At 39.3% G+C, this 21,233-nt stretch overlaps 1 protein-coding gene across 1 annotated transcript; it reads left to right on the top strand.

The window, feature by feature from the left end:
• Positions 1–3,600: 3,600 nt before the first annotated feature.
• On the top strand, positions 3,601–20,041 carry LOC308089533 (H-2 class II histocompatibility antigen, E-S beta chain-like). The gene is made up of 8 exons (XM_080434322.1): positions 3,601–3,702; positions 6,532–6,786; positions 9,529–9,801; positions 11,864–12,083; positions 12,644–12,711; positions 17,860–17,973; positions 18,376–18,432; positions 19,930–20,041. Exons 1-7 carry the CDS (start codon positions 3,636–3,638, stop codon positions 18,411–18,413), a joined length of 1,035 nt encoding a protein of 344 aa, XP_080290448.1. The 5' UTR covers positions 3,601–3,635; the 3' UTR covers positions 18,414–18,432; positions 19,930–20,041.
• Positions 20,042–21,233: the final 1,192 nt, after the last annotated feature.

Below are 21,233 nucleotides of genomic sequence, written 5' to 3'. Positions count from 1 at the left end.
TAAGGTACAGTATGTGCATTAGGTTGGACATAAGGTGCATAAGGTACAGTATGTACATGAGGTTAGACATAAGGTGCATTAGGTACAGTATGTGCATTAGGTTAGACATAAGGTGCATAAGGTACAGTATGTATATAAGGAGATATAAGGTATATAAGGTACAGTATGTACATGAGGTTAGACATAAGGTGCATAAGATACAGTATGTATATAAGGAGATATAAGGTATATAAGGTACAGTATGTGCATTAGGTTGGACATAAGGTGCATAAGGTACAGTATGTACATGAGGTTAGACATAAGGTGCATAAGGTACAGTATGTACATAAGGAGACATAAGGTTCATAAGCAGCAGCTATAAACATGATTATGTGCAAAAATCCAGACTGTCGTCTTTCTGGAAACAGATGATGTAACATCATATCTTTAATCTGATTGGCTGATTCTTCTAAACTATAAAACGAGTCCTCCTTCATTCTCTTTCAGACTCCAGAACTTCTCTTGAGGTAAACATGTGTTTATTCGGATCTGTTTATTCTGATCTGTAATTTATTAGAGTATATTTATATTGTTACATTTATATTATTAAAACATACGGTATATTTATATTGTTATACATACATTATATGTATCTTTTGATAAATTACATTTATATCTATATTGTTATTAATATAAATAAACATTATGTCTGTTGATTATATACTGAATAACTTACTGTTATATTGATATATCAAATATACATACATTTTATTCAGTGTTATTATTCAGCCTCAAGGCCCGAACCAACAGGCTTTGGATCAATTATTTTACACTGTGCAACCTGACTTATGAACAATACACACTAATAACACACACACACACACACACACACACACACACACACACACACACACACACACACACACACACACACACACACACACACACACACACACACACACACACACACACACACACACACACACACCTCTCATGTGACACTTTGATCACATGACCAGTGTGTTTTTAAAGACATTTGATGGTTTCAGCAGTGAGATGTAATGAGGCTTAGATTGATGTTTAATGAACATGAACAGCATTTTACCAGCGACGCTGAACACACACGCACGCACGCGCGCACGCACGCACGCGCGCGCACGCACGCACACACACACACACACACACACACACACACACACACACACACACACACACACACACACACACACACACACACACACACACACACACACACACACACACACACACACGTACGTCATTTAAGCCCATATGATCAGGGCCCTTCTGGTGGTTCTAGAGTCAGGTTTACTCTACCTAACAACACTAGTAGGAGCTAAATGTGTTATTTTTATTATTAGTAGTATTGTGCACTGGGTTAGATAATTAGTTAGGGAAAGTTAGCCTAATGTCTGACCAATCTGTAAAATAAATGCTTACCACTAGCTTTCTTCACAAACATGTTCATAAAGGTGTCTACAAACACCTCTCAATTTGTTCCAACCCAACTTCCTTGGGATACTTTGTGGGATTCAATCAAAGTTGGGGTACCCGGAGGGCCTGGGGAAAAACCTGGAACAATTCAAATTGGCCAAAATGAACTTGTGGGATGTCTAATTATAGGATTTCAGGGGTCCTGAATCTATTCCAACCCTTAGTTTTTAGTAAAAAATTACTCTTGGCCATAAAAGTGACCACACATACTTTTCAGGGTCCTATCCATCAGATTGATGGTGGTCGCTGTAATTATCATCTACCTGGGCCCTCAGACCCCCACCTTTCAAGCAATGCATTCTGGGATAGGTGTTAAAATGTCACAGATCACAGAAGTGAACCTTTCAGGTTCTGTTTATTCAGCTCTCTGTATCTCTGCTACACATCACTCTATAAGCCATATCTCCTAAACTGGTGGGTCAAACTGTACAACCAACATGTCAATGTGTAGCTATGATTCCTGCTTTCATATGACATGACAACATGTCAATGTGTAGTTATGATTCCTGCTTTCATATGACATGACAACATGTCAATGTGTAGCTATGATTCCCTGCTTTCAAATAACATGACAACATGTCAATGTGTAGTTATGATTCCTGCTTTCATATGACATGACAACATGTCAATGTGTAGCTATGATTCCTGCTTTCATATAACATGACAACATGTCAATGTGTAGTTATGATTCCTGCTTTCATATGACATGACAACATGTCAATGTGTAGCTATGATTCCTGCTTTCATATAACATGACAACATGTCAATGTGTAGCTATGATTCCTGCTTTCATATGACATGACAACATGTCAATGTGTAGTTATGATTCCTGCTTTCATATGACATGACAACATGTCAATGTGTAGCTATGATTCCTGCTTTCATATAACATGACAACATGTCAATGTGTAGTTATGATTCCTGCTTTCATATGACATGACAACATGTCAATGTGTAGCTATGATTCCTGCTTTCATATAACATGACAACATGTCAATGTGTAGTTATGATTCCTGCTTTCATATGACATGACAACATGTCAATGTGTAGCTATGATTCCTGCTTTCAAATAACATGACAACATGTCAATGTGTAGCTATGATTCCCTGCTTTCATATGACATGACAACATGTCAATGTGTAGTTATTAGAGATGCGCGGATGGGTTTTTTTGTCACCCAAATCCGCGTTAAGTTCATTATCCATCCGCCATCCACCCGCGGTACTTATATCATCCTATTTATAGATCCGCACCAACCGCACCAAATAATTGTTATTTTCCTGATGTTAGTTTTCTTATAAACAGTGTTACTCACCACTGTCGCGATGCAGTGACTGTATACAATCCACAACCATGGTAACAACAAGCGAACGTCTTCATTAAGTTACTTTCGCTTTCAACCACTTTGTTGCCATGTCGGCTTTTTATAAGCTTTTTATAAGCGACTTTTAATATAATAAACTTTATTTATATAGCACCTTTCATGACATAAATGCAGCTCAAAATGCTTTACAGAAAAAGAAAGAAAAAGTGAAAACAAAACACAGAGCAAAAACAATGCTCTGTGTTGCGACTTTTGGGCTTGTTTGGCACTTGTTTTGGGCTTGTTTTCATAGACCTGGCTACTTATTTCTCTCGCAACCTGGCAACACTGGCTGCCTGCAAAGCAACATGTCGTGAGCGGCAATTTGTGCCTGGTGTAAAATGACGTAATATTAAAATACTACAAACGCACACACGGTGAAATGTAGTGCTTTTTAAAAGCTATTATAGGCCTATAGATTGATATCATTAATTTAATTCCCGCATTATTTCACCCGCGGTTTATCCAATATGAATTAATAATTATATTTGATTGACCCAAATCCACCCAAACTGCGGTTAACTGCGGCAACCGCGGCTAAAACCGCGATCCGCGCATCTCTAGTAGTTATGATTCCTGCTTTCAAAACTAAAAAACTAAGATTAATTAACAATAACAGGCTCTGTGTCATGGTGGGTCACATGTGTATACTGTAGTGAGTTGTGTATAAAGTGCAGGATTATAGATGTTCATAAGCAGTGGTGGAAAGTAACTAAATACATGTACTCAAGTCTCTTGTGTTTATTCTCATCTGTTAAATTCAGTTCAGTTCTGATCAGTGATGATGAAGATTACAGCCACCCTCCTCATCCTCTCCTCTGTACTTCATGTCAAAGCGATCCCAGGAAGTAAGTACATTATATTTATGTTATTATATTAAAGATACTGTTATACATCTACTCTAATTATATATAATATTCATTCATAGATGTACTCTCGTTATATAGAATACATGTATTGTAGCGGCCCCCACCGAAAGATAGTCAAGACTTGAACTGATGATCATGAATTTATTAAGATCCAAAGACCACCGTAAGAACTGACAAGACAGTACAAAAACACAAACAAAACACTCTGTTAGTTTCACATTTTTGTGCAAGAACAACAGGTGCTACCATAACATTAGCTCACTTAAACTTCAACTGTAAACAATGGCACATTCAAAACTGTGCTGAAAGTGCTTTTTAACACTTTGATCATAGGTCAGCATTACTGTAATTAGTTTTACAATGAATTCAGGCACATGACTTCCACATCATCACTTATTCTAATGAACTTGTTATCCCTTTTTTAGACGTTGTTTTTAACTCAATATGACATAATGAAATACCCTTTTTAACCTTTTTCAAGTGCTTATAATGACATGAAATGATGACGTTTTTTAACCATAATGTATGAAATACAGTCATAACAAATACCTTCCTTTTCAATGTACAATTTGACCTTAGGTACAATTTACAGAAAGAGTAGCAAACCAAACTCTGAATTAGTCAGTTATCACTATCCTTAGCACCATATCCCTTTGTTGCAGAAAAACGTTTCTTTCATTTAATGTCCATCAATATACCGTATGCTGAACAGGATGTAAACAAATCAAACAATGCATTTTTAGCAATAGTCCTGTCTTTTTATAACCAAAAAACCCGTGTTGTTTTGTATGTAGCAAGCACAGTCCATGGCTACTAACCTTATGCCTCTTCAGGGGGGTGCTAAACTATAAGTAATCATCTCAAAAGACAAAAACAATAATATGCAATATTTTTGCAGCAATGAACAGCGTGTCTTCACACTGCTGTTTTGTCAAACTGTCTCTCTGCGTCGCGCAGGTAGTAACGTCATCCAAAACTCTTTTCAAAATAAAATCATTTGGCTCAAAACACAAAATAAAAGGATATCAACTTAAAGCATTGTCTGTTCACCCAAGAATATAATATTTTAGTGCAAAACGTATTTGGGTTCTTTACATGTATATTTATATTGTTATATTTATATTATTAGAACCTACAGTATATTTATATTGTTATACATGCATTCTATTTTGAAATATGAAATATATATCTATATTGTTATTAATATAAATAAACATTATGCCTGTTGATTATATACTGAATAATGTACTGTTATATTGATATATCAAATATACATACAGTTTATTCATACTGTTATTTATTATACCATTGGTAAGCGGTATAGCACACAAACGCACGCACGCACGCACACACACGCACACGCGCGCGCACACGCACACGCACACGCACACGCACACGCACATGCACATGCACATGCACACACATGCGGATTCTAACCTTTCATTATATTATGTTATCAGTGGTGTAAAGTAACTAAGTACATACTCAAGTACTGTACTTAAGTACAATTTTGAGGTATTTTTTACTTTACTGGAGTACTTCCAATTTTCAGTATTTTAACTTCTACTCCACTACATTTCAGACACAAATATTATACTTTCACTCCACTACAATTATTTGAAGTAACAACATATTGTCACCATGGTGATTTCAGCCCCTCCCTCAGAAGTCAGTGTGTGTGTATGTGGCCTTTTGTGTCTTTTTCAGCAACCACCCACACACACAAAAAACGCTTACTTTCCCCCAAGATGTGTCTTATACCTGAGCATAATTCAGTAAATGCAATTATACTGCATATTATCAGCAATTATACATTAAATCATTAATAACATCAGGTTAAATACATGAGAAAATCAAATGATTCACGTTTGCATTAAATCTATCAAATCTTACTGCCTGCTGCAAGCCTTCCAGTGCACCTCAGCAGTCATTTCAACCTGTCAGTCAATATCATATTCTTTCTTTAGGCAAATCAAGTGATAAAATAATGTAAAGCCTATATCCTAAAGTGAGCTGTTCAACATAAATTACGTTCTAATACGTTTCCATATGTTCAACAATTTACTCAAGTACTGTATTTAAGTACAATTTTGAGGTATTTTTACTTGACTGGAGTACGTCCAATTTTCAGTATTTTCATTTCTACTACTACATTTCAGAGGCAAATATTATACTTTTACTCCACTACAATTATTTGAAAACTTTAGTTAGGCTATTAGTTACTTTGTAGATTTTGATTACAAAACATACACTTCAGCCCTATATACATTTAGACCATTAGAAAATATCAGATCTACAAGATGCGATGCGATGCGATGCACTGTGAGCTTGTAGATCTGCTACTTTCAAACGATTTTTATACATTTGAAAACGTGTGAAATGGGACATTCTGTATAATGAGTACTTTCTACTTTTGGTACTTTAAGTACATTTTGATACCAATACATTTGTACTTTTACTCAAGTAAATTTAAAATTCTGGACTTACAGAGCATTTCTACATTGCAGTATTGATACTTTTACTTAAGTAAAGAATTAGAGTACTTTTTTCCACCACTGTATATTATATTACATTATATTATATAATGTTATGTTCACATCCTGAAATAAATCATTATGAATCTGTTTCATAATATTATAAAAACATTTAAATCTGTTGAATAAAATGTTTGACAGGAAGATTCATGACTGTTTAACATGATGATGATGATGATGATGATGATGATGATGAAGATGATGAGGATGATGATGATGATGATGATGAAGAAGTTTGTTGTTGTATTTAATGTCATCTTTGTTTTATTTCCAGTGTTTCATGAGAACATTCAACTCCTTGGCTGTTCAGACACAGTTAAAGACTCATATAAAGAGTTCATGCATGGACTGGATGGTGAAGTGTTGTTCTACGCAGACTACAACAAAGGGAAGATGGTGGAGCCTCAGCCTCCGTTTGTAGATCATATCACCTGGCCAGGAGCTTATGCAGCAGCTGTGGATCTGCAGCACTACTGCAAAGCCCAGCTGAACGCCTTTCTCACTGCCTTGAAGAAACCACCAGTGAAAGGTACATGAATACTATGAACACAATAGTTATTAACTAAAACTGTTGAATATATTTAACATGAATGAAAATGTTTAACCCATTCAATCCAGGAACACATATCTGTCATTTTAGATTTCTTTGGGTGTTCAAAAATAGCAGATCTACAAGCTCATAGCACCGCACTAGATCTGCTATTTTTGGGGTGAAAAAATCATGAAACAAGTTTGAGAACCACTGATATTATAGCAACATATTTTTTTTATTTTAAAACTGTTAGGATTTAGAAGACATTTGTAGAATCCCCAGAAGCAAATATTTGAGTTACAAATGTTTGCTTTAAAAGTATATATTTTATTCAAAGATTTGCGCAAAATTTCATGATTTAAAGAAAATAGCAGATCTACAAGCTCATAGCGCGGCACCGAGTGCTGTGCTAAATGGGTTAAACATGTATATTAAGCATTTATGTTTTTTATGGTGACATATTTTCTAAATAATATGTATTTTTAGTAAACATGAATATGTGCTCAAGGTGCTTTAATGTTTAATTTACAAATCTATGCATTAGTATCTGCTCTGTACAGCCTGAGCTGTAGGTGAGGTGTAGATGATACAACTATGTAGATGATACAACTATGTAGATGATACAACTATGTAGATGATACAACTATGTAGATGATACAACTATGTAGATGATACAACTATGTAGATGATACAACTATGTAGATGATACAACTATGTAGATGCAGGAGGAGAGGCTGGGGGGGGAGGGGGCATGAATGTGTAGTCTTTTTCATGTGATAATGAGTGACCTCTGAGTTTCACATGTACGCTAGACGGGGAATAAATGAGACACACACTAATGTAGGCTATATAGTATGTTTTACATACATGAACACACACTAACGTAGGCTATATAGTATGTTTTACATACATGAACACACACACTAACGTAGGCTATATAGTATGTTTTACATACATGAACACACACACTAACGTAGGCTATATAGTATGTTTTTCATACATGAACACACACACTAACGTAGGCTATATAGTATGTTTTACATACATGAACACGCACACTAACGTAGGCTATATAGTATGTTTTTCATACATGAACACACACACTAACGTAGGCTATATAGTATGTTTTACATACATGAACAAACACACTAACGTAGGCTATATAGTATGTTTTACATACATGAGACACACACACTAACGTAGGCTATATAGTATGTTTTACATACATGAACACACACACTAACGTAGGCTATATAGTATGTTTTACATACATGAACACACACACTAACGTAGGCTATATAGTATGTTTTACATATATGAACACACACACTAACGTAGGCTATATAGTATGTTTTACATACATGAACACACACACTAACGTAGGCTATATAGTATGTTTTACATACATGAACACACACACTAACGTAGGCTATATAGTATGTTTTACATACATGAACACACACACTAACGTAGGCTATATAGTATGTTTTTCATACATGAACACACACACTAACGTAGGCTATATAGTATGTTTTTCATACATGAGACACACACACTAACGTAGGCTATATAGTATGTTTTTCATACATGAACACACACACACACACTAACGTAGGCTAAATAGTATGTTTTACATACATGAACACACACACTAACGTAGGCTATATAGTATGTTTTACATACATGAACACACACACTAACGTAGGCTATATAGTATGTTTTTCATACATGAACACACACAACTGAATCAGTTGTGTGAAGCTCCTCCCATGTGGCTTCCTGCTGTAAATGTAGCTTTGGGGAGGAGCGGGGTTGAGTGGCCCCGCCCCACTCATTAACTATTCTATTGTTATTTAATTAGCTTCCAATGGTTCTTAATCACTTGTCCCATTCACCTGAAGACACTCCCTCGTCTCTCACAGTGATTTGCAGTCAGTGTGTGGGCTGCTAGCAGTGGTGGAAAGTAACTGAGTAGATTTACTTAAGTACTGTATTTAAGTACAATTTTGAGGTATTTGTACTTTACTTGAGTCTTCCCAGTTTTCAGTACTTTTACTTCTACTCCACTACATCTCTGATCCAAATATTGTACTTTTACTCCACTACATTTACTTTAAAACTTTAGTTACTAGTTACTTTGTAGATTTTGATTATTATTACAAAACATACATTAACCACTTCAGCCCTATATACATTTTGGCCATTTGAAAATAGCAGATCTACAAGCTCACAATGTGTTGTGATGCGACGCATTGTGAGCTAGTAGTCTGCTATTGGATCTGCTATAAGGATTTTCATACATTTGAAAACTTGAAAGGGACATTTTGCACAATAATGAGTACTTTTACTTTTGGTACTTAAATTATATTTTCATACCAATACTTTTGTACTTTTACTCAAGTACATTTTGAATTCTGGACTTTTACTTGTAACAGAGTATTACTATATTGCAGAATTGATACTTTTACTTAATTGCTTAGTAGCCCCGCCTGCCTCCTATTACTCTGTGGCTGTGGCTCACACACACACACACACACACACACACACACACACACACACACACACACACACACACACACACACACACACACACACACACACACACACACACACACAAACCTATTTTAGACTTTATGTAATGACATATTTGGCCGATAGGGGGCAGTTCGCCTAGTGTTGATATTATACAGATGATAATAAAACTGAACATTAATGACATTTTTAATTGTCTATTTCCAGATGGATATGTGTTCTATACGGCTGCCCGCTGTGTGTTTAACTCCAGTGAGCTGAAGGACATACAGTACATAAACTCATTGAATTTCGATGGTGATGAGTTCATCAGGTGGGACAGTAGAGTAGATCAGTGGGTTGGATACACTGAGTTTGGTGTGAAGAACGCAGAGCGCTTCAATAAAGATCCTTTCCAACTGGCTGTGATGAGAGCACAACGAGAGGCATCCTGCAAACCCAACATTGAGATCTACTACTCCAATGTTCTGAACAAGAGAGGTGAGCTGATCTCAGAGCAGCACTCAACACTCATCACCTCATAAACTATAACATGACATCATAATAAATCATTCTATTCAGAGATGATTAATGGTGTTAATATTGATCTGATAATGATTATAAAACATCCCTTGGTCTGGGCCGTAGAGTGACGGTCCAGGCCTGGACCCCTTAACCCATTCAATCCGGGGACGCATCTCTGTCATTTTAGATTTATTTAGCTATTAAAAAATAGCAGCTCTACAAGCTCATCGCGCGGCACCGAGTGCCGCGCGATGAGCTTGTGGATCTGCTATTTTTTTTAAATCTTGACAATGTGTGCAAATCTTTGAATATATATTTTATAACGTGAACATTTGTAACTCTGGGGGTCCCTGAAACAAAACGTTTGACAAATGTTCGCTTTAAAAAAATATGTATATAAAGAGTAACAAATATTTTCCTGATTTTTCAAAGAATAGCAGATCTACAAGCTCATAGCGCGGCACCGAGTGCCGAATTTCACCGAATGAGATCTATTTCTGAGTGTTTTCACCTACATATAATGACCTTCCTAAAATAGAGACACCAGGATTAATGTTTTTAAATGAACTTTAAAAAGAACCATGCAGGATAAAACACACCGCTATACACTTCATTTACCCTGATTTATAGTTTGATTATTGTCTTAACTAGTTTGTTTTGTATGTTTTTAATCACTTTAGTAATTTAGTATCTTACAGGATTATGTGTTTTGTTTGTTTCTACTCATTTGTACTATTTTCATTAAATGCTATTGCTTGGTTTATTGTTGTTCATGTAAAGCTCTGTGTAACTGTGAATTATTTAATATGTTTAAATTACATTATATAAATACATTCTACATCGTAGAAAACTGTAGACTATTGTACAGTATTCTATGAAACATTTGTTCTCTGGTGCCATCTGGTGGCCAAACACTGACATTTACAGTTACAATTTACAATGTAGACATTTATCAGACGCTCTTAATCCAGAGTGATTTACAGTAAGCAAGGAAAACACAAAGTAATACATCAAATGCATAGAAATAGTAATCTAGGATCATAGGTAAACCAAGAACCTATCATCAGTCTAAACAGTATAATATCAAACAAATAAAGAATCTGTGCATTGAAACTATCCAAACTATAGGATGCCAGGTCTACAATGAAGAGAAGGGACGTGTGGAGCGTTGTCCAGGGTGTTTTAGGGAAGAGAGAAGAGTCTAGGACGTGTGGAGCGTTGTCCAGGGTGTTTTAGAGAAGGGAGAAGAGTCTAGGATGTGTGGAGCGTTGTACATGGTGTTTTAGAGAAGAGAGAAGAGTCTAGGACGTATGGAGCGTTGTCCAGGGTGTTTTAGAGAAGAGAGAAGAGTCTAGGATGTGTGGAGCGTTGTACATGGTGTTTTAGAGAAGAGAGAAGAGTCTAGGACGTGTGGAGCGTTGTCCAGGGTGTTTTAGAGAAGGGAGAAGAGTCTAGGACGTGTGGAGCGTTGTCCAGGGTGTTTTAGAGAAGAGAGAAGAGTCTAGGACGTGTGGAGCGTTGTCCAGGGTGTTTTAGAGAAGGGAGAAGAGTCTAGGACGTGTGGAGCGTTGTTCAGGGTGTTTTAGAGAAGGGAGAAGAGTCTAGGACGTGTGGAGCGTTGTCCAGGGTGTTTTAGAGAAGGTTCTGACAGCTTCCCTGTGTTAGCTGATCTGAGTGAGCGGGAGGGGTTGTAGGGTTGGATCAGGCTTGAAGATATGGGGGTGTCATACCTTTGGTTGCTTTGTAGATAAACATCAGTGTTTTGTACTCTGTGAGGGCAGCAACTGGGAGCCAATGGAGGGAGAGGAGAACGGGGGAGATACATTTTTGCTGGTTGATGACCAAGCGTTTTGCAGCTTTCTGGATCATTTGGATCTCATTTGGATGATATACAATTATTAATGATAATGACATTTTCCTATGACTGATATATAATAATAATAATGATAATGATAATGATGATAATAATAATGATAATGATAATGATAATGATAATGATAATGATAATGATAATGATAATAATCATCATCTTTTTTAGGAGTGGAGCCCAAAGTGAGACTGAAGTCAGAGACTCCCCCTCGTCGTGGTGAACACACTCACATGCTGAGGTGCAGCAGCTACGACTTCTATCCTAAAGTGATCCTGGTGACCTGGTGGATAGGTCAAGAACCTTTGACCTCTGGTCTCTCCTCTACCGATGAGCTGTCTGATGGAGACTGGTACTACCAGTACCACTCCTACCTCGAGTACACACCCAGGTACACACCTAACAGACACCTATACATAGAAATACACACCTCTACTGGTACTACCAGTACCACTCCTACCTGGAGTACACACCCAGGTACACACCTAACAGACACCTATACATAGAAATACACACCTCTACTGGTACTACCAGTACCACTCCTACCTGGAGTACACACCCAGGTACCTAACAGACACCTATACATAGAAATACACACTTAGTAGACACTTATACATATATTCTTTAAAAATAAAACATGTGTTAAAAAAACACTTGCTGAAAATGGGCCATTAATTGGTAGGCTAATAATACTAAGTCACACACACACACACACACACACACACACACACACACACACACACACACACACACACACACACACACACACACACACACACACACACACACACAGGAATACGCTATTACGTGTGTATCTCGTTACTAAGTTTCTTCTGCCCCTTACCATCCTGTGTGTGTGTGTGTGTGTGTGTGTGTGTGTGTGTGTGTGTGTGTGTGTGTGTGTGTGTGTGTGTGTGTGTGTGTGTGTGTGTGTGTGTGTGTGTGTTACAGATCAGGAGAGAAGATCACATGCATGGTGGAACATCCCAGCCTGACCGCGCCTATCAAAATAGACTGGGGTCAGTTACTGTAATCTACTGTAATCTACTGTATTCTACTGTAATCTACTGTATTCTACTGTAATCTACTGTATTCTACTGTAGTGTACTGTAATCTACTGTATTCTAATGTAAGTGTTACACTACACTCTGTTTTAACACATTTCCTGCCATTGACGTAGATCTACGTCGATTAAATTATTTTTTTGAAAATTCCATAATGATCTTTGTTTACTAATGGCTGCAGGTACAAAGACACTTATATAATTTATAAAATGTATTAAATTAAAGTATGAGAACAGTCCTGAGAGATGGAACTGGTCTTATAAACTGCTCAAAAGAAGTTCGGAAACTTAACTTCGGTCAATTATATCTCCCCTTTAATAATACCAATTGGTATTGTGTTTTATATCATTCTTATCGTTGATTAGTCACCTTTACAAGGAGGTACAGCTTGTAAGGATTGGGTATTCGTGGAATGAGCAACACAGCTAAACGTGTCGGTAGCGCCTCCAAAAAATGTGCCAAAATCACCCAACATGCTTCTGTTGGTAATCGCTCTTGTTTTGATCAACCTGCCAGCACACACCTGCTGAGAGGTGTGTGCCAGTAGTCACAGGTGTGTGAATGCCTCACAGGTGAGTGACTGGTACCTGAACATGGGTTCTGCAACTTTGTTGAGTTGGAGTGTGTATGCTCCAAGCAGCAACACTGCCCCCATGGAAATATGCCACGTTTGTCCCTTCAGGATAAGGCCTGTGGAATAGGGCAAGTGAAGCTGGTGTTCCATTACGCAGATTACGCATTATTTGATGCCAGCCCTGGTACCATTTGCAGGCAGGTGTGTGCCAGTCACAGGTGTGACTGGCACCTGAGCATGGGCCCTGCAACTTTGACATCTGTCTTTGGTTCCGTTGTGCAAATCTGGCCTGTAAATCTATGGTTCCTCAGTTAAGCAAGGGGTCTTGGGTTGTTGTCTTCCTTGTTGACTTCACCAGTCTCACAGAACAAACAGAATGCCCAATCCTTACACGCTGTTCCTCGTTGTAAAGGTGACTAATCAACGATAAAAATGATATAAAACACAATACCAATTGGTATTATTAAAGTGGAGATATAATTGACCGAAGTGAAGTTTCCGAACTTTCTTTTAGCAGTTTATAAATGCTGCATTAATATCAATGGTAATGGTCTAGTGGTTAGAGTGTCTGAATCAGAAGAATCAGAATCAGTTTTATTGTCACATCACAGGTTTACAAGGTAAAAAAGTGGGTGAAATTCGTTTTTGTACATCGTTCCCATTGCAACGTTAATTTCCATAGAAAGAAGAGGGGGGGGGGGGAGAAGAAGAGGGGTGGGGGGCAAGTGGGAAGGAGATCAAAACAAGAGAGCAACAGAAGGCCAGACAAGTTATCTACATATTTACAAAGTACCTGAGATAATAAAAAACTAAGGTGCCTGAGCATAGCAGCAATGTATGTATACTGTGCATGTTATACTTATACTGTGCATGATATACATATGGACGTTACGGTGCTTAGAGAAAAAAGAGCACAATAAAAAAGACAAAAAAGTCAGTGCGTTATACATGGGATTAAGGTGCAAAGGGTCAGTGCGTGTCCACCTAGGGTGGACTGACCCTTGTATAATCCGCAAGTAGCTCCATGAGGGAGTGCAGCAAAAAAGTCATTTGTACCTGGTGTAGTCCACAGGTGTGTCCGAGGGGGAGCTAAGTCCAAGTCATTGTCCCTGGTATAATCCACAGGTGTGTTCAGGAAGAGCCAGAAAAGTTTTGCACCGCCTGCTGTCAGGCTGCTGAACAAGGCTTATGCCTCATTCAGCATCCTGACAGCAGCCGGATTAAAACTGCACCAGCACCTGGTGGTGGAACTCTTGATACTGCGGTAGAGCCCCTTGCCCGGTCGCGGTCGTTGTAGGGGTTTGAACAGTCTGTGACTTGGGTGGTGCTTGTCCTTGATGATGCGCTTGGCTTTGACCACGCACCGCTTTTTGTACAGTTCCTGGAGCGCTGGGAGCTCGATTCCCATTGTCCGCTCTGCCGATCGCACTACTCGTACAGGGAGTAGAGGAGAGGGCTCAGCACGCATCCCTGGGGTGCTCCGGTGTTGAGGGTCAGGGGGTCGGATGTGATGCTGCCCATTCTCACCACCTGATGTCGGTTGGACAAGAAGTCCTGTATCCAGTCGCACATGCTTGGGTGTAGCCCTAGGTCTCTGAACAGCATACGTACATATTTGTCCTTCAGCAGCTTGTTGTCCATGTGCGAGAGGACGGTGTGGAGAGCCATGGCAATAGCGTCGTCGGTGGATCTGTTTTTGCGGTATGCATACTGCCACGGATCCAGCGAGGCAGGTAGCGTGGAGCTGATGTATTCCCTCACCAGTTTCTCGAAGCACTTGCTGACGATCGGGGTGAGAGCGACAGGTCTCCAGTCGTTCAGGCATGTCACTTTGGCCTTTTTGGGAATGGGCACAATGGTTGACATTTTGAACCCTGCAGGGACCACAGCCTGGGAGAGGGAGAGGTTAAAGATGTCAGCGAAGACACCCGCCAGCTGGTCTGCACATGCCTTAAGGACCCGGCCTGGAATCCCATCAGGTCCGGCTGCCTTGTGGATGTTGACCCGTGCGAAGGCTGTACGCACTTCTCTCTCCGAGATGGTTAGAGGGTTCTCCTCTGCTGGTGCTGCTGATGGCCCCGCTTGGCTGCCGCGGTTGGGGCTGATCTCAAACCGGCCGTAGAAAGTGTTCAGTTCGTTGGGGAGGGAGGCAGGCGGGTTCACCTCGCTTCTGGTTCTTGTTTTGCAGTCTGTCAAGGTGTGTACCGCCTGCCATGTGCTCCTGATGTCGCCATTGCTGAGTTTGTCTTGCATCTTTTTTTTTGTAGGCCTTTTTCGCCTTCCTGATGGCGCTGTTTAGGGCCGCGCGCGTCGTGTTGCGCGTTTCCACGTCGCCAGATTTGAAACCAGCATCCCGTTCATGCAGATGTGCACGTACTCCGCTGTCCATCCATGGTTTCTGATTGGGATAGATCCGAACTGTCTTTTTTGGGACTATGTCATCTATGCACTTACTGATAAAGCCAGTGACTGAGTCTGAGAGTTCGTTGATGTTATTCCCAGCGGCGTTCTTAAACATCCCCCAGTCAGTCTGGTAGAAGCAGGATTGTAGCATAGCGTCTGTGTCCTCAGACCAGATTCGGATTTCCTTCTCAATGACTGGCTCCCTTTTTAGCCTCTGTTTGTAGGCAGGTAGCAGCTGGATGGCGTAGTGGTCAGAGCTTCCTAGCGGTGGGCGGCGGAGAGCTTTGTATCCATCCTTGAAGGGCGTGTAGCAGTGGTCAATAATATTGTCACCACGGGTGCTGCAGGCGACATGCTGGTGGAATTTGGGAAAGACCTTTTTTAAGTCTGTCCGGTTGAAGTCGCCTAGGCAGATGACTGCGCAGTCCGGGTGGCGATTTTCTTGTGCACTGATCGCCTGGTGTAATTCCCTCATAGCTGTGTCCTTATTAGCTCCAGGATGAATGTAAACAACGGCTACAATCACAATGCTGAAGTCGCGTGGTAGGTAGAAAGGACGGCAGGCTATGATTAAAAGTTCAAGGTCTGGTGAGCAGTGACTATCTAGGATTTTAACATCTTTGCACCAGTTGTTGTTGATCAAGGCACAAACTCCCCCCCCACGTTGCTTACCGCTTAGTACAGTGTCTCTGTCTTTCCTATACACGGTGAAACCAGGGGGAGTGATGGAAGAATCAGATGCTAACTCCGTTAGCCACGTCTCTGTTAGCACAACAATGGACGTGCTCCTCGTCTCGGTGTTGTATTTAACGCGCGCCAGTAAGTCGTCCATAGTGGTCACTGTTCTTGATTCACACAGAGATCTAACGTTCGCTAGCAGGATTGAAGGCAGTGCAGGTTTATATCCACGTTTTGTTGTTCTTACGAGGAGACCCGCTTTTTTCCCTCGTCGACCTGGCCGTCTTCTTCGCCGCCTCGGGTTCGTTCCAGCCGGAACAAAGGGAAGCCCCCCCCCAGCCGAGTGGTAGGTTTTCGGCAAAAAAGTCCGGAATTCTGCGTGTAATCGCTGTGCTGATGTCCATAAGTGCTTGTCTGTCATAACTCCTTAGACACCCGACGGTGTAGGGTGTCTGTCCTAAGATGGGGAGGTCTGGGTTCGATCCCCGGTTGGGTCGTACCAAAGACTATCAAAGTGGGACCCAATGCCTCCCTGCTTGGTACTACTTGGTTGGGTCGTACCAAAGACTATCAAAGTGGGACCCAATGCCTCCCTGCTTGGTACTACTTGGTTGGGTCGTACCAAAGACTATCAAAATGGGACCCAATGCCTCCCTGCTTGGTACTACTTGGTTGGGTCGTACCAAAGACTATCAAAATGGGACCCAATGCCTCCCTGCTTGGTACTACTTGGTTGGGTCGTACCAAAGACTATCAAAGTGGGACCCAATGCCTCCCTGCTTGGTACTACTTGGTTGGGGGGGGGGGGGTAAGTCTCTGTGACTAGAGTCACATCAAAGGTTGGGTTGGGCATCTACAAGCTCACAGCGTGGCACAGATTGCCGCACTACGAGCTTGTAGATCTGCAAATTTTCTTGAACATTTGTGCAAATCTTTGAATATATATATATATATTTTAAACATTTGTAACATTTGTTACAGTCAAATGTCTCAACAAGTCTTAACTCTTCTGAAAAACTATTGTTGCTATAATATCAGTGGTGCTCAAACTTTTTCTTGTCAAGGACCCCCAAAATGACTGCTGATCCCCATCAAATCCCCCCCAGAAGCAAAGATTTGAGTTAAAAAATGTTTTTTAAACATATATATACAGTATATCATTTCAAAAATTTGCAAAAATGTTCACGATTTTTCAAAAATAGCAGATCTGCTATTTTTTAATAGTCAAAGTATAAAATAATGGTTATAGCTCAAATCCAAAATGACAGATGACTCCATGTCAGAGTCAGTGAAGAACAAGGTGTTTTAATCTACTGTAATAATATATCATATCATTAATATAATATTTGTATTGTCAGATGACTCCATGTCAGAGTCAGTGAAGAACAAGGTGTTTTAATCTACTGTAATAATATATCATATCATTAATATAATATTTGTATTATCAGATGACTCCATGCCAGAGTCAGTGAAGAACAAGGTGGCCATGGGAGCATCAGGTCTGGTTCTGGGTCTGGTCTTGTTCCTGTCTGGATTCATCTACTTCCAGTGGAAGAAACAAGGTGATAAGCATGTTTAATTAACATGTTTAATTAGCATGTTTAATTAACATGTTTAATTAACATGTTTCATTAACATGTTTCATTAACATGTTTCATTAACATGTTTCATTAGCATGTTTAATTAACATGTTTTATTAACATGTTTCATTAACATGTTTCATTAACATGTTTCATTAATTGTTATAATAACAGTGGAATAAATGAGGTCAGATCAACAGAGGATCACATGACATGTGGAACCCTCACAGAAATGCAAACAAACAAACAAACAAACAAACAAACAAGTAAAGCCACAACCTAAACTGGTTTATATTGGTTTAGAACCTTAACCGGTTTAGACCAGTTTAGACGACCGATTTATTTGTGTGTGTGTTTTAACTGTCTCTCTTCTTCTTCTATCAGGTCGTATTCTGGTGCCGACAACCAATGACGATCTTTAGACTTCTCCCACACACCCAGGTTCACTTCCACTTTCTTTTTACTAAACTTTGTTTTTTTGTTTTATGTATTGTCATGGCTGGCTCTTGCCACGACAAATAATAGGGGAGGAAGACCAATGGAAAGTGTAAGAAAGATATTTATTAACTACTAAACTAACGAAAGCAACTTATAGATAACTGAACATAAAGAGACATCATAACAGTAAAGGATCCAATGAGGTGTGGAGTCAGTGAATCAGTGGTGTTAAGTGTGGATGAGTGGAAGGGTGTGTGGATGGAAAGAATAATCAAATAGAACAGAACAAAAGCATGGGGAGCAGCTGAAGAGGACACAGTCCTCTTTCCTCTGGATCTCAATCAACACCGATCATGGGCTGGCTTTTATACACTCCTGGAGGCACCGGGCCCAGGTGCTCTCCAATGAGCCATTAGTAGATAGACTGCCCCACCCTGTTCACCTAGAAGGAACAGCATGAGCAGAGCACACTCCCATAACTCCATATAAGGGAGTGGGGCATTACAGTATAAAAGTGTATAGAACTATAAAACATACACAAAACAACATGCTTGTGTAAGAAGTGAAACAACTAGCCTGGTAAACCATCCCGGTCGCGTTAATTCACATTATCATGTGTCTTCTGCTTCATTTATTTTAACAATGAATCTAATAATCAAATGTAATTCAAATCAAATGATTTGTTGTATCAGACAACACTGATGACAATGTGGCCAGATAGGTGGGGGGGGTAGTTTGGACAAATCATCATCAATCAAATATAAAAATGTTTTACATGACACAGGAGTTTAGATCCCATAGCCTGAGAGGACATTCAGATGCAGGAGTTTAGATCCCATAGCCTGAGAGGACGGGTGATTCAGTCAGGAAATGAAGTGCCTGTGATTCAGTTCAGTGAAGAGACGACACAATGCAGCCAAACTCTGAACCAATCATTTGAAATAAACATTTCAGTGAACTGAACCCAATGATTCAGTTCATTGAACACAACATTTCAGTGAACTGAACCCAATGATTCAGTACATTGAACACAACATTTCAGTGAACTGAACCCAATGATTCAGTTCATTGAAAACACTGATCATTCCATCACTATCAGGATCAAAGACAGAACCTTGTGGTCCAAAGGAGAGTGTTCTACCAACTGAGCTGCCCTTCCTACTAAGATACACTATTGACAAAGTATTGGTCAAATGTTGTTTGAATGGACTGAGTTGTTTCTACTTTGATGGTTACTGTAGTTGCAGGGAGGCTGCTGGGAGGTTAGGTTTTTAACTAGTTTACTAATAACTTGTTCATGATCTATTAACTATTTATAGCATCATTTTAAATCATTAAATCATTAACCACTAACAAACATTTAACAAGTCATGAATAACACATTAACTAATAATTTGGGAATGATTAATTCACTATTATAAGGGAGGGTTATTCTAAAGTGTTAACATGTTCACACAGTTAATACATTCTGATTCTTATTGGTTTATTGTCTTTTCACAGAACACCTGGGTGTGTTTTTCAGAGAAACAGAGAGTCGTCGCTGCCCCCTGGTGGAGAGAGGAGGCAATACATGTGTGTCCATTCAGCTTTTAAATACTTTTAAATACAGCAGCACAATGATGACATCATCAACCTTTTAAATAATCATAACAGCAGCATAATGATGACATCATCAACCTTTTTCACAGATGTCTCTTTTAAACAATTAGAAATGGTAATTGGCTAGCCAAGGCTAACAATAATTAGTGTGGAGTTTGTTTCCCAGTGTTTCGCCCAGGTCGACGTGGTTTTGAGGTGAGGTTAAGATTAGGGTTAAGTTTATAGACATTTTGTTTGTGAGGTTAAAGGTCAGGGTTTAGGCGCCACCTGGGCGACACACCAAAGGAAGAGGGAGTCCCAATTAGTGTGGGCGGTTCATCACATGACTTTGTATAGTTTCTGTCGTCAGAAAAAAACAAACATAATATTTCAGTTCTAAACTATATTGAAACATTAAATAAATGATCACACACACAATCAGAGTTCTTCATAACATTAATATTAATATCCATCTGAATGGAAGTCATTCAGCCATGTTTGTGAAAAAGGTTTTATTATTTTATAATTGACCATAAGTAATTTATTATGTAATCATTTATAATGTGTGATAATTAATGTGTTATGATCACAGCGATTCCTGTGATGGGTGGACCTGGACCCTCTAGGGTGGTCTGAGGTGATGGGTGGACCTAGACTCTCTAGGATGGTCTGGGGTGATGGGTGGACCTAGACCCTCTAGGATGGTCTGGGGTGATGGGTGGTCCTAGACCCTCTAGGGGTCTGGGGTGATGGGTGGACCTGGACCCTCTAGGGTGGTCTGAGGTGATGGGTCCACCCAAATTAGACAATGGTGGGCTGCCATAGTCTAAGAAATTAATGGGAAACACTGATGACATGCAATAATATATGTTAAGTAATGATTTATATGTAATCATCACTTATTTGTTTTAGCTCTTGCTCATTTAATTTTTCTATTTGTCTCATCTGTTTAATAAAGTAGTTAGCTGATATATTGCACTTTTAACTCAGCTCTAGGTATACTCTTAGTTGCTTGTTTTAGAAGAGAATGCACTTCAGACTTTTGGTGATTAGTAGTTTTCTTGCCTACCTATGTTGATGCACTTATTGTAAGTCTCTTTACAATGACACGAAAAGTGTCTGCTAAATGACTGTAATGTAATCATTTACAATATGTAATCATGAGCAGGGGAGCAGATCTTAATTTAAGGGGGAACCACAAAAAATGACTTTCTGGAGGGAACATC

This window comes from Gymnoscopelus braueri, assembly GCF_963280865.1.
Source record: "Gymnoscopelus braueri genome assembly, chromosome: 7".
Taxonomy (NCBI): Eukaryota; Metazoa; Chordata; class Actinopteri; order Myctophiformes; family Myctophidae; genus Gymnoscopelus; species Gymnoscopelus braueri.
Note: the sequence above shows the minus strand (reverse complement) of the source record. Positions and strands in the feature narration are given on the sequence as shown.

Excerpts from the sequence above, each read along its gene's own strand:
- LOC308089533 (XM_080434322.1), top strand. The coding sequence starts at position 3,636 with ATGATGAAGATTACAGCCACCCTCCTCATCCTCTCCTCTGTACTTCAT. Across the intron at positions 9,802-11,863 it reads CAATGTTCTGAACAAGAGAG|GAGTGGAGCCCAAAGTGAGA; the intron begins GTGAGCTGATCT and ends CATCTTTTTTAG. Across the intron at positions 12,712-17,859 it reads GCCTATCAAAATAGACTGGG|ATGACTCCATGCCAGAGTCA; the intron begins GTCAGTTACTGT and ends TTGTATTATCAG.